Here is a 13,088-nt window from a genome sequence, read left to right as displayed (position 1 = left end):
CACACCTAGTAATTCCATGCCTGGGAAACTATCCTAAGGAAATCATCTGTCATTCGGGGCAAAAAAAAATGTATATATATATACACACATAAAATTATATATACGGAAAATCCCATATATATTGGGAAAAGTAATGGAAATCATCTAAATAGTCAACAAATGGAAATGGTGAAAAAGTATTTTATAGTCTCATATTATTTGGGCGTTAAAGACATTATTCAGGTATTAAAAATAGGTTTATGAAGATTTTGAGATTAAAAGGGGAATTTCTTATGTCAAAAAAAAGGAAGTTTATAAGGATGAGCACAACTATCAAATAATTAGAAAAATGATGGGAAACAAATGCATCAAATTGCTAACATCATTTATCCCTAAGGGATGGGATTATGAGTGACTACTTTCCCTTCTTTCTGCTTTTTCTCATTTTCCAATATTTTTCATTACAAAAGCGTATATATATATGAATTAAGGAAAGACACAGCCTTTGGAGCTGAGAACAAACTTTCTCCAATGACAATTTATCTTCTTCTCCCAAGCATTCATATCTCCAGAGTCACCAAATATAGTCAAGACTAGAAAAAAAGCACTTCAAAGTCAAGCGAGGTCATTGCCCAGGAGAGGCCAAGGAGAGAAATAACTGGAGATCAATAGGCAGAAGGAGGGAAACTCTCGCTGGTAAAAAACAAACACAAACAAAACCTCTCCTGGACCACAGCCAGCCAGTTCCATCCTCTTGGGTTCAGCAGGCATATGGAGGGGAGCTGACTTCTGATAACTGGGCAGATCTGAGACCGTCCCTCATTTGGTGGGTGGACGGGCCGACGCAGCCTCAGAATCTAGAACCCAGGGCAGTGAAGGGTGGCCACGTCCTTGGCAAGTCCTTGATTTTTGCCTGTGTCCTTTGTGCATCTCCAGTGGATTGAATTTCTGACTCAGGACTGCCTCCCAGGTAGTTCTCTAGAAATCTAAGTCATCTTGGTCAAAGCCATCTGTACGGTCCATGGGGAGGTTTCTAAACCTCGTTTCTGTGGAAGCCAGACGTTTCACTACTTTTTTGGCTTCTAAGTCAGAGCCTTCCTTTGTCTCCTGCTCTGGAGCTGAGCCTTCCTCTCCCTCCTGCTCTGGAGCCGGGCCCTCCTCTGTCTCCTGCTCTGGAGTCGGGCCCTCCTCTGTCTCCTGCTCTGGAGCCGGGCCCTCCTCTCCCTCCTGCTCTGGAGCCGGGCCCTCCTCTCCCTCCTGCTCTGGAGCCGGGCCCTCCTCTGTGTCCTGCTCTGGAGCCGGGCCCTCCTCTGTCTCCTGCTCTGGAGCCGGGCCCTCCTCTGTCTCCTGCTCTGGAGCCGGGCCCTCCTCTGTCTCCTGCTCTGGAGCCGGGCCCTCCTCTGTCTCCTGCTCTGGAGCCAGGCCCTCCTCCCCCTCTTCTGGAGCCAGGCCCTCCTCTCCCTCCTGCTCTGGAGTCGGGCCTTCCTCTGTCTCCTGCTCTGGAGCTGAGCCTTCCCCTCCCTCTTCTGGAGCTGGGCCCTCCTCTGTCTCCTGCTCTGGAGCTGAGCCTTCCTCTCCTTCTTCTGGAGCCGGGCCCTCCTCTCCCTCCTGCTCTGGAGCCGGGCCCTCCTCTGTCTCCTGCTCTGGAGCTAGGCCTTCCTCTGTCTCCTGCTCTGGAGCTGAGCCTTCCCCTACCTCTTCTGGAGCCGGGCCCTCCTCTGTCTCCTGCTCTGGAGCTGAGCCTTCCCCTCCCTCTTCTGGAGCTGGGCCCTCCTCTCCCTCCTGCTCTGGAGCTGAGCCTTCCTCTCCTTCTTCTGGAGCCGGGCCCTCCTCTCCCTCCTGCTCTGGAGCCGGGCCCTCCTCTGTCTCCTGCTCTGGAGCTAGGCCTTCCTCTGTCTCCTGCTCTGGAGCTGAGCCTTCCCCTACCTCTTCTGGAGCCGGGCCCTCCTCTGTCTCCTGCTCTGGAGCTGAGCCTTCCTCTCCCTCTTCTGGAGCCGGGCCCTCCTCTCCCTCCTGCTCTGGAGCCGGGCCCTCCTCTGTCTCCTGCTCTGGAGCTAGGCCTTCCTCTGTCTCCTGCTCTGGAGCTGAGCCTTCCCCTCCCTCTTCTGGAGCCGGGCCCTCCTCTGTCTCCTGCTCTGGAGCTGAGCCTTCCCCTCCCTCTTCTGGAGCCGGGCCCTCCTCTGTCTCCTGCTCTGGAGCTGAGCCTTCCTCTCCCTCTTCTGGAGCCGGGCCCTCCTCTCCCTCCTGCTCTGGAGCCGGGCCCTCCTCTGTCTCCTGCTCTGGAGCTAGGCCTTCCTCTGTCTCCTGCTCTGGAGCTGAGCCTTCCCCTCCCTCTTCTGGAGCCGGGCCCTCCTCTCCCTCCTGCTCTGGAGCTAGGCCTTCCTCTGTCTCCTGCTCTGGAGCTGAGCCTTCCCCTCCCTCTTCTGGAGCCGGGCCCTCCTCTGTTTCCTGCTCTGGAGCTGAGCCTTCCCCTCCCTCTTCTGGAGCCGGGCCCTCCTCTGTCTCCTGCTCTGGAGCTGAGCCTTCCCCTCCCTCTTCTGGAGCTGGGCCCTCCTCTCCCTCTTCTGGAGCCGGGCCCTCCTCTCCCTCCTGCTCTGGAGCCGGGCCCTCCTCTGTCTCCTGCTCTGGAGCTAGGCCTTCCTCTGTCTCCTGCTCTGGAGCTGAGCCTTCCTCTCCCTCTTCTGGAGCCGGGCCCTCCTCTCCCTCTTCTGGAGCCGGGCCCTCCTCTCCCTCCTGCTCTGGAGCCAGGCCCTCCTCTCCCTCCTGCTCTGGAGCCGGGCCCTCCTCTGTCTCCTGCTCTGGACTCAGACCTTCCTTCGTCCCTTGCTCTGGAGTTCTGGAGCCTGATGGGGCCCCTTCTTGCTCAGAAGCGGGGCTTTCTGGGTACGTGCCTGTGACCTTTCCCTCTGGATCAGGGACGTCCAGGGCCTGGTCTTCAGTGCTCCTCTCGCATCTGTCCCACGGCTCATCTTCCGAGCCTTTCTGAGAAAGCAGAGAGCAGCTCCCTAGAGAGGATGTGCTGAAGGACGAGAGGCCTGACCTGGGGCCTGGCCTCTTTTGGGGGGGCTCCGCCCATGGGGTCGGGCTCCTGTCTCCAGAAGCTTCATGGGACTTGCCGCGTCCCAGGCCGGCCTGAGGGCCCCCTTGTTCGTCACCTCCATGCCCTCCTCCGATCTCTGGCCGCTCCTCCCTTGCAGCCCCCCGGGCCTCTGTTGTTTCAGCGCCAGCAGCTCGTCCTCTGGGACCCAGGCCACCGCCCCCCAGGCCATGGGCCTCCCCAGTGTCCTCAGCCCCGCAGCCCGCCTTCAGGCCTCCTTCCTCACCACCCACGCCCTGCTCCCCCCTCCCCAGCCCCTCCCAGGGCTCGCTGCTGACACAGGGCTCTGTTTCCCCCTCTTTCTCCTGCCGAGGGTCTTCATCCCTGCCGAGGGTCTGGTCGCCCTTCTCCGCTCCGGGGCCCTGGCCTGATCCCTGGACTGTGCCTGTCCTCGAGGGGTCCCTGTGAGGGGGCTCCACCTCCCCCTGCACAGCAGGGGCCACCTCCGCTGTCTCCCCGTCAGCACACCCTCCTTTCTTCTTCTGCAGAATGTGTTGCAGGTCGAAGGCCTTTCTGATGGGCGCGCTGGCTGACCCCACAGCATCCACTGGGGATGCGGGAACCATTTTCTTCCTCACGCAGGCCTCGCAGGGACAGAACTCCTCCCCGTTGGCCTCTACCCCAAGTTGGGTCCCTAGGGCTCCTCTGAAGATCGGCAGGTCCTCCAGGGAGAAGGAGGGGTGCCCCCGGCCTCGCGTCTGCTCGGAGAAGGGCGAAAGGTTGCGCAGGGCCTGGAGGCGCTGCCTGCGCTGCTCAGTCTGCAGGGACGCCTCCCAGTGGAGGGCTTCCCTGGGCAGCCCCACGCCCGCGCCCCCTGCCCAGCTCTGGACCTTGAGAAGCTCCTTCTCCACGCTGTCCTGGAGCCGCCGGCTCACGTCCCGCTGCAGCTCGGCCACCATCTGGTCCAGCAGGTGGCCGCCCTGCAGGCCCCAGCGGGTGCAGAGCTCAGCCGTGGCAGCGGCGAGGTGGTCCATGAAGGCCTTCTCCATCTTCTTCAACAACTTGGACACCCACACGGGGTCAGAGATCAGAGACCCCCTGCGGCCCTTGCAAGTGCCCCTCTCACCAGCCCCCTGGGTGAGCTTGTCCAGGGTTTGCCCGCAGCCAGTCTCAGCTGCTCTGAGCAACTTCTCCATAGGGGGCTCAGCTTTGGGGGCACTTTGACTCCCACTGGCGTCCAGGTACCTCTCGCTGAGGCTCCTGGGGGGCTCTGTCAGGCTCCCTCTCCTCCCTGAAGAGCTCTGTGTGGCAACGGCAGCGGGGTCTCCTGCCTCCTCTTCATGCAGGCTCTTATTTTCGCAGACACCAGCCCCATCCTGAGAGCCTGCTCCTGACAATTCTAGTTCCATGATTCTTTCCTCTTCCGGAAACCCTCTGACACCCTCTCCTTGCAGTTCTGCCCTTTCTTTTTCTTCTTTTATTTCCTCCAATTGTACCCCCTCTTCCTGCATTGTGTTTTTATCTCCTTGGTCCGGGTCACCCCCCAGCATCAGCTCCCTGCCGTTTTTTTCTGCCCCGTCCTCACTGGCAGCACCCTCAGCCTCATAACTACTCAGCTTTTGGTTTCCTGAAATTTCTGGGTTCCCCAAGGTTCTGGAATCAGGCCCCTGGCAGGAGATGCTTAAGGGCAGCTCCATCTTCTCGGACACCAGGCTGCAGTCCACGGTGCAGGGTCCACTGCCCTCCCCCGAGCCTCCAGAACCACTGCCGACATCCACCCCAGAGGAAGACGTGGGCCTGAAGTCCTCAGTTGCAATGTGGGGCCCGAGGGCTGGCAGGGCCTGTCGCCAGCCGAGCTCCCGGGGGTCCGATTCCAGCTCAGTATTCCTGAGGCCACTCCCTGGCCACAGGGCCTGGAAGGTACTTAGGAGCTCCTGGTACCGAGGGGAGTCTGTGAACCTCACTTTGCTAGTGGGAGACCCAAGATCATCATCATCAAAGAAGTGGAGCCTGGCGAGACAGGTGATGAGGGCCTGGGCTGAGCGGCTGAGCTTCCTGCCCGCTGAGTGGGACACTTCAGGCAGACTGCTGGGCCGGCCCGGCTGGGACCCCATCAGCGCCTTCATGATCTGTAAGGAGGTGGAGACTCTGCTGGGAAGCACACGCTGGCCCCTCCCGCCATCCACAGCCACTGCTTTGCCTGTTTCAGCCTCCGTAGGGGTTTCTGACACTCCACGGCAAGGCACACCCTCTCCTGACTTGGGACTAGCCACTGGAAAGGCTTTATCTGGTTCTGCTTCCTCACTGACCCCCTGTTCCACGGGCAGTTGTCCAGCCCAAACTGATCTTTCCAGGTCGTCTGGGGAATGCTTGTCCACAGGGTCCTCATGGGCGCCTTCCAGGCCATGCTCGGCCACATGCTCACCCTTGTCCTCCAGCTCATGTTTCATGGGCTCCTCCGGGATGTTGCTCAGCCACGCACGGACCACGGCATCCGGGGAGGCTCGGGGCAGAGCTCCCAGCAGCTCGCTGCCACCTTCCTCTGGCTCCTCCAGGCCTCTTCCTCTGCCTGAGAGCTTCCCCTGGACCATTCTCCCGAGCTGGGGACCGCTGCGAGGGCTGCCCCTTCTCACAGCTCTGACTGCTCTCCCTGAGGCTGCTCCCTGAGAGCCAGGGGGCCGTGGATGCCACGCATCCAACTTTCCCTCCCCTACCTGCTCCCCACTAGGCTCCCCATCAGTGCTGCGGGCACCCTCACTGCGGATGCGTAAAGGATGCCTTTTGCCCAGGGGCCGTGTCCTGGGGGGTGTGGGACAATACCTGCTGCACACCCAGCAGGCCTTGGAGGAGGGCCCCTGGCTGCCCTGCGGCTGTGGGGCTGGCATCGTCTGTATCGTCCCACAGGAGGACCCCCGAGCCAGGGATGTGCCCGGGTGTGAAGAGCTGCTACCCCAGTGTGCTCCCAGCCTTCCTCCCTCAGGCCACCCAGCTGGCACGACCAAGGGCCAAGAAGGCTGGAATCTGCCACCCCCAGTCTTTTCACCCAGGCCGTCAGCTGGAGCACTGAAAGGGCCAGATGTGTTTGAAGGTGTGGGAGCCGGTGAGCACGGCCTGAACTCAGGGCCCGCTTCAGTCTCAGCAGAGGGAGAATCAGGGAGGTAGAAATTGGAAACACAGTCAGAATTGCTCCCAGGGGTAATGGGAACGCTGCTTAGCCCGCGTGTGTCCTGGGAATAAAGAGAGGCCGAGAAGGGTGGCCCTGGGCCCCAGGAGGCCCGGTTCCAGGTGCCCTGTGAGCTTTCAGAAAGGCTGGACGGGGGGCCGCGTGGGTGGGCCCTGTCAGGCCGGGACACGAGCGAGTTGAGCAGGGGGTGGATGTCCTTTGGGTTGTGGTGCTGCCTGGGGCGGGCCCTCCGGGCCCCTCGGCTGAGGACGGAAATGCTGGGTGAGGACAGGGTGCTGGCTCTGCTCTCCTGCTTCCTGCTCCTGCCCAGGGCTGAGGCGCAGGCAGAATGTGGGGTGCAGCCTCCCGCATCGCCCCCGGAAGCAGCCGGGCCCCGAGCTGAGGGCGGCCTCACCCCAGGCCTACTTCTGGCCTGGGGCTGCCCTGCTCCCTGTCTGATCTCCTCTGCCTGTGGGTCCTCCTTCCCTGTAGACAAGGGGCTCACAGTGGGGGAACCCAGAGGTCCCTGTGGGGTGGCCCCTTGGGAAGTCTTGCTGGGGCGGCCCTGGGACAGCTTGTCCCTCTCGCTGCGCTCCTCATGAGAGCCGGCGCTCGCGGAGGAGTCAGGAAGGGCATCTGTCAGGCCACGGGTCCGGGGTTCCAGGCAGCCATCACGGTCCCTGCAGTCCGGCGCTGCTCCCTTGCCTCTGCCTTCACCAGCCCCTGAGGCCAGATGCGGGCCACAGCTGGCCACAGCATCCTCCAGGGACCCAGAGCAGCAGGAGGAGTTTGGCTCAGAGCCTCCAGGGGGTGTGTCGCTGGAGGCAGGGCTGGCCCTGTCCTTGCTCCCTCTTTTCCTGCTGGTGACCCTTCGGCTCCGGGGGGCCCTGGAGTTGGAGTTCTGGGTCAGCCCAGACTTCCACTGAGAGGCTGACCACTCTCCCTGGGAGGTGTACAGGGGGTTCATCCAGATCTCGTATCTAGACCCCAGCTGCCGCTGGCCTTGGTCAAAGGCTCCCACCCCTCCCGCCTTGCAGGGCCCCAGTTTCTGTGCCCCAGGCTCTGAGGGGTCCCCAGAGTGGCCCTTCCACACACAGCCAAGGAGATCCGCCTCCCCAGCGTCGGGGCCCTCCCCACTGGTCGCGGTGAGGGTGCTGGCCCTCCCGAGCCTCCTGGACCACAGAAGTGGGTCCCCTCCCAGCAGGTGGAAGCGGACTTTCATCTCTACAGATAGGCTGCCATCCTCATTCACTCTCACATTCTTCTCGATGTCTTCACCGGCCGCCGAGGGGCCGAGCCGGGCGGGAGTGCTCAGAGGGTGCCTGCCGGGGGCAGGGCACATGCAGGCCCGATGCGGGCACGCCGAAGGGTCGCTGAGCCCCGACCTCTCCGACATCAAGGAGAACTGCCGTGGCCTGTTCTCCAGCCTGGACCGTGCGTGGATCACGCTCTGTTTGGCCTTGGGCCCCCAGCTCCCTGGCACACGATGACGAGCAAGAGAAAAGAGGGAAAGATAATGAGCCGCCGGTGGGGGCTTCAGGGCAGAAAAGTCAAGGTCACTCGCCTTTCACAGCCTGTACACCCCTGTCTGTACGCTACCATCTCAGTCGTGTCTGACTCTTTATGACTGCATGGACTGCAGCCCACCAGGCTCCTCTGTCCATGGGATTCTCCAGGCGAGGATACTGTGCACCCCTGCCACCTCCCGAACCAGCAGTTAGGACAGAAACCACTCTAGAATGAATCTTCGCGCAGTTCCTGGGAGGTGAACCAGTATAGCCCAGGGAGATGACCCTGAAGTCCGAGTTCAGTCTCAACCCTGCCACTTCCTAGCGGTGAAAGCTTTGGCAGAACCCCTTTCCTGAACTGTAAATGTGATAGATCTCTCTGGCAGGTTTGAGGATGCGAGGCAGTGCACGTAAGGCTTCCTCAGAGTTGCTGGCACAGAGTAGGTTCTTCACAGACCGTAGGGTGGGCTGTACAGCGCCAGTGCCCTGAGTTAACTTCTAGCCCTCTTCACAGCCACCACCAGTGCAGGAAAGAAAATCAGTAAGTGGCTGCATACACCTCTGACTGTATAACTGTAGGACGCTCTGCAATGACTAGTGGTGATTTATCATTTATCATCTTAACACGCATCAAGTTTTGGGGTTGATACATGATGGCAGGGAAGGGCCTACACACATGACAGCTAAACTTGTCCCTCAGCATGAAAAAGAGAAAAAGAAGGGGTCACTGGGGGTAGAAAGACGTGACCCTGAGAAAGAAGGAAACCCCCCATACTTTCTCATTTTATCTCCTGAGCTAACACTTGGCGAAGAGGGAGTGGCTGGCGGAGGCTGAGCCTACGGCCAGCAAAAGAGCAGATTCCCTTGTCCAGCTGGGTCGGAGAAGGTTTGCCAAGCTCTGCTCCTCCATAAGCATCTAGTGAGACTGAGGTTCCCCCAGGGGAGTGGCTGGGATTGACAGGCCTCTGTCCGGAACCTGGCATGCGCAAGCACAGAAACCATTGTTGTCTTTCTCTTAACAGCTTTTCACAAAGGGTGCTATTTTGTTTATTCACCAAAATTTGCCCATAGTAACTCCAATAATTCTGCTGAAATTTTTCTCTGTACTCGTTGACTGTGCTTTAAAAAAAAATTTTTTTAATAACAAAGGCTACCTCTGGCACATAGACTTTTTGGATGGGTATATGGCTGGCTGCATAGATTGATGGATGGATGGGTGATCCGTGGTTATGATTTGTTTCTTTGGTCTGTTTGATCCCTACTGTTGCCTAAGAGAGTCATGACTCTTGAAAGATGAAAATGCCACGTACCCATGATTCACTGTGTCCATAATGTTATATCCACTGTGGTCCTTAATAAAAGTTTCTTTTAGATCCTAGATCTTAGAGCTCAAGGTCTCTTAATTCTTCTCTGTTTAAATACCAGACTCCCCTTTCTCCTATCCCAGTCAACTGTCCAGCTCAGTTAATGCGATGAGAAGGAGGAAGGGGCAAGAGAGACCTCTAGAGAACTGAGATGCCCAGGTGTGGGGCCAAAGGCATGTTTCCTAAATGATCTAGAAAGGATATCTGCCCGGCCCTCCTGAACCACCATCCAGTGCAAATAAAGTGGGCATCCTCCAGGCCCAACTCACCACTTTTGTTCCTTGAAGTCTGCCCAGATGAAGGTTCACTTCCTTTTCTTCTGATATCTTCCATCGCCAGCAGTCTGAAGGGCTCGAGACCGGCGCACACCAGCACGGAGGGGCTTCGCAGCAGAGCCTTCAGAGAGTCCACCTGGGGAAGGAGAGTGTGGAGTCGGGAGGCCTGGTCTGCAGGACCCCCTTCCACCCAGGAAAGTGCAGGTAGGGGGAGGGATCGAACCCATGCCGCCTGCTGGGCAGGCGGATTCTTTACTGCTGAGCCACCTGGGAATCCCATATATACACATTCATCCTCTCTTCTCCGATTTCCTTCCCATTTGGGTCACCACAGAGCACTGCGTGGAGGTCCCTGTACTGTACAGTGAGTGAGTGAGTGAAGTCGCTCAGTCGTGTCCGACTCTGCGACCCCATGGACTATAGCCCACCAGGCTTCTCCGTCCACGGGATTCTCCAGGCAAGGGTACTGGAGCGGGTTCCCAGCAGGTCCTCATTAGTTATGTTTTATAGACAGTATCAGTTGTGTCTGATGGCTTCCCTGGTGGCTCAGATGGTAAAGAATCTGCCTGCAATGCAGGAGACCTGAGTTTGATACCTGGATTGGGCAGACACCCTGGAGGAGGAAACGGCAACCCACTCCAGTATTCTTGCCCCTTGGACAGAGGAGCCTGGTGGGGCCACAGTCCATGGGGTCTCAAAGAGTCAGACACGACTGAGCCTAACACACACACACAGACACACACACAGACACACACACAGACACACACACAGACACACACACACACAGACACACACACAGACACACACACACACACACAGAGACACACACACACACACAGACACACACACACACACACAGACACACACACACACAGACACACACACACACACACAGACACACACACACACAGACACACACACACACAGACACACACACACACACACAGACACACACACACACACAGACACACACACACACACACCCCGATGGTGTCAGTGCCTCTTTTAAAGGAATAACTGCCTGGTTCCATCTAAGTGTTTCAAGCTGAGGTCCGGACAGCTTTGTAAGGAAACAGTATCCTGGACAGCCCACCCTTTTCCCACTGGCCATGTACACGTGCTTCACGGGAAAGTGCAGCAGGTCCGACGCTTTGCTGAGAAAGGCCGTCAGGTTCCTGGTGTTTCTGTGGCTGAGCACCACCGTCTGCTGGACCCGAGGGTCCCCGTTCTTAACCAGCGTGATCCTCCTCGAGGCTTTGAGACCTTTGCAGGTAGAGGCTGTTCCCGGTGCCTCGAATTCCCTCAACTGCTGAGCGGAAGGGCTTCTCCCCCGGGGCTGGCCCAGCCCGCCGGGGGTCCTGGGGGCCTTCTTATCGGAGCAGAGGTAGCAGCCACCATCCTGCAGCTGCTCCAGGGCGCTGAGGCCGTGCAGGCCCCGGGGTGTGGTGACCGAGCGCACCCCAAAGGAGAGCGGCACCCGCTGAGAGAGCTCGTCCATCAGGGCCCCAAAGCTCCTGAAGGCGCGCTGGTGAACGGCCAGGCGGACCCCAGCAAACCGGGGATCCCCTCGCTTCAGGAAGGTTATCTTCTTGGCCGGCGTGACCTGGGTGACAGAGGGGGTCCGGGCCGCAGAAGGCAGGAGGCACTCGCGGTGGCCGGAGGCCGGGGCATCCCTCGGAGTGCTGTTCATGGTGGGGAGGACCAGGCAGCTGAAAGGGATCGGAGAAAGGAAAGTCAGAGGACAACCCGAGGGTCTGCACATTTCCTCCTGGTGTTGGCACAGAGGTGCTCCCTTTCCACCCCAAATCTGCCTCACCCCGTCTTGGAGAGGCACGTTCATTCATTTTGATGAGCAGCCACTACTGCTCAGTCACGTCCTACTCTTTATGACCCCATGGACTGTAGCCCGCCAAGCTCCTCTGTCCATGGTATTTCCCAGGCAAGAATACCGGAGTGGGTTACCTTCTCCAGGGCATCTTCCTGACCCAAGGATCGAACCCATGTCTCTTGCATCTCCTGCTTTGCAGGTGGATTCTTTACCACTGAGTCACCCAGAAAGCCCTTTGATGAGCAGAAGGAAGAGCAAAGGTTTGGCATCAGAAGATATGAATTAAAACCTCACCCCCTCCCCCACTTACTGCCTGTGCAACCCCAAGAGCTTGAAGACCAATCTGAGTCTTGGTAAAATGCAGCCATATTCATCTGCACAACACAATTCAATGGATTTATGAATACAAAGCAAGCATCAATAGCCCAAAGGCATGGGGCACAGAATCTATAACCCTCAGGGCACCCAGCCCCCTGCTAGAGACAGCAGGGACACAAGAAATACTAGTGATTGATGACACCCAGGCTTCACAAGCTGCCCCACAGAGCCCAGGCCTGCCAGTCACCGCCACGCACACCGTCAGGATCCAGTGAGGGGTCCCCTGATTACATGGGTTCAGACCTAGCAGGACCTGCGTTGCCGTGCACATGGCAGGTGACCGCAGTCTCCCCTGCCGCAGCCACCTCTCCTCACTTACAGTCCAGTCAGCGGCCGCATCTCCTTTTTGCCTTGACTCACCATGTATCCCCATTTATCTTCCGGGAAAGAGCTCTGCTCTCATTTTCAAAATCTTGGTGCACAAGAGCACTTGTAATCGTCTCTCATCTCTGCACAAACTTTATAATTAGCTTCTTCAGCCTCCTCCCTCCCGGCTAAGCCCTCTAAGCTGCTTTCTCAGCAACCCCACCCCCCACCCAGCACATCCCTGTGGCTGCCAGGCACTGCCCCTCAGGGACACCTTCTGGAGGGCTACTTTGCTTCCTGCTTGATTGGCGGTTTCACCTGTGACGGTGAACACCCTTCTCGGCCCCACTGAAGGGCTGAGAAGGGGAGGAAGGTCACCATGTCTCCTGTAGTCACCACCATGTGCCCCGGCATCACTGTGATCCCCATATCACCACATCCCTATCCCTCCAGCGTCACTGTGTCTCTATTTTCACTATATCCTCCTAGTCACCATGTCCCCCAGGGTCATCGTGTCCTCCTGTGCCACCTTGTCCCCTGGTGTGGCCACGCGCCCCAGCATCACTGCATCCCCCAGAGTCACTGTATCCTTCAGAGTTGCCACGCGCCCCAGCATCACCATATCCCCAGCCTCTCTATGCCCCCAGGGTCACTGCAGTCTGTCACTCTGTCCTTCAGTGTCGCCATGTCTTCCAGAGTCCCCACCACCTCCAAGGACTGCTCCTCCCAGTCTCCTTCTGAAGAGGGACCCTCCTCAACACCGCCCAACAGCAGCTCTGCAGGGATGGGAGACACTGTGAAGGCAGAGGTCATGCCGGCTCCCAGAAGACTCGGGCCCAAGACTCTCATGGCAACGTTGTGGTCGGTACCCTCCAGTGCCGACGGCCCCTTTCCTCTGACATTCCTCTAGAAAATTCTAGGGGTAACTTCTTACTCTCCAGCCTCTTCGGCAGAAACGCACAGGCTCTGCTTCACCTGCATGGTGAGTCACTGAGATCCTCCTCCTCAGCCACAGGGAAGGGAGAAGCCAATCAGTTTCCTTTCTCAAAGAGACAGTGAACTTTCGATTCTTTCACCTTCAAAGGATCCTGGCCAGGATGTTCATTCATTCAGTCACTCCTTCGTTCACTCATCTGAGTACCCAACAAGGGTTTCTGAGCTTCTGTTATGCGCCAGCCTCTATGCTGGGCCCTGGAAATACAAAGATTACTGAGACATGGCGCTCACCTTCAAAAACGTCCCATTCTATT

At 58.2% G+C, this 13,088-nt stretch overlaps 1 protein-coding gene across 2 annotated transcripts; it reads right to left on the bottom strand.

Moving 5' to 3' along the window:
- Window positions 1-957: 957 nt before the first annotated feature.
- RP1L1 (RP1 like 1) lies at window positions 958-11,905 on the bottom strand. 2 transcript variants are annotated; one of them, XM_088837651.1, is made up of 6 exons: window positions 11,883-11,905; window positions 10,420-11,035; window positions 9,321-9,462; window positions 2,556-7,655; window positions 1,675-2,126; window positions 958-1,326 (listed from the first exon to the last, which is right to left on the bottom strand). In XM_088837651.1, the coding sequence occupies exons 1-6, from the start codon at window positions 11,903-11,905 to the stop codon at window positions 958-960; spliced, it is 6,702 nt and encodes a 2,233-aa protein (XP_088693777.1). The 2 variants fall into 2 exon arrangements, with proteins under 2 accessions (XP_088693777.1, XP_088693778.1); XM_088837652.1 differs by lacking the exons at window positions 1,675-2,126; window positions 11,883-11,905 and having other exon boundaries at window positions 958-1,484; window positions 2,784-7,655; window positions 10,420-11,016.
- Window positions 11,906-13,088: the final 1,183 nt, after the last annotated feature.

Source organism: Moschus berezovskii, chromosome 7, assembly GCF_049115385.1.
Source record: "Moschus berezovskii isolate FMDL1 chromosome 7, NW_MosBer_1.0, whole genome shotgun sequence".
Classification (NCBI taxonomy): domain Eukaryota; kingdom Metazoa; phylum Chordata; class Mammalia; order Artiodactyla; family Moschidae; genus Moschus; species Moschus berezovskii.
The sequence above is the reverse complement of the archived record's forward strand: the minus strand, read 5'-3'. Positions and strand labels throughout refer to the sequence as shown.

Coding starts and splice junctions, on each gene's coding strand:
- RP1L1 (XM_088837651.1), bottom strand. CDS start 11,905: ATGGGGATACATGGTGAGTCAAG. Junction 11,036..11,882: donor GGGATACATGGTGAGTCAAG/GCAAAAAGGAGA, acceptor GATCCCTTTCAG/CTGCCTGGTCCTCCCCACCA. Junction 9,463..10,419: donor ACATGGCCAGTGGGAAAAGG/GTGGGCTGTCCA, acceptor CTCCTTCCCCAG/GTGGACTCTCTGAAGGCTCT.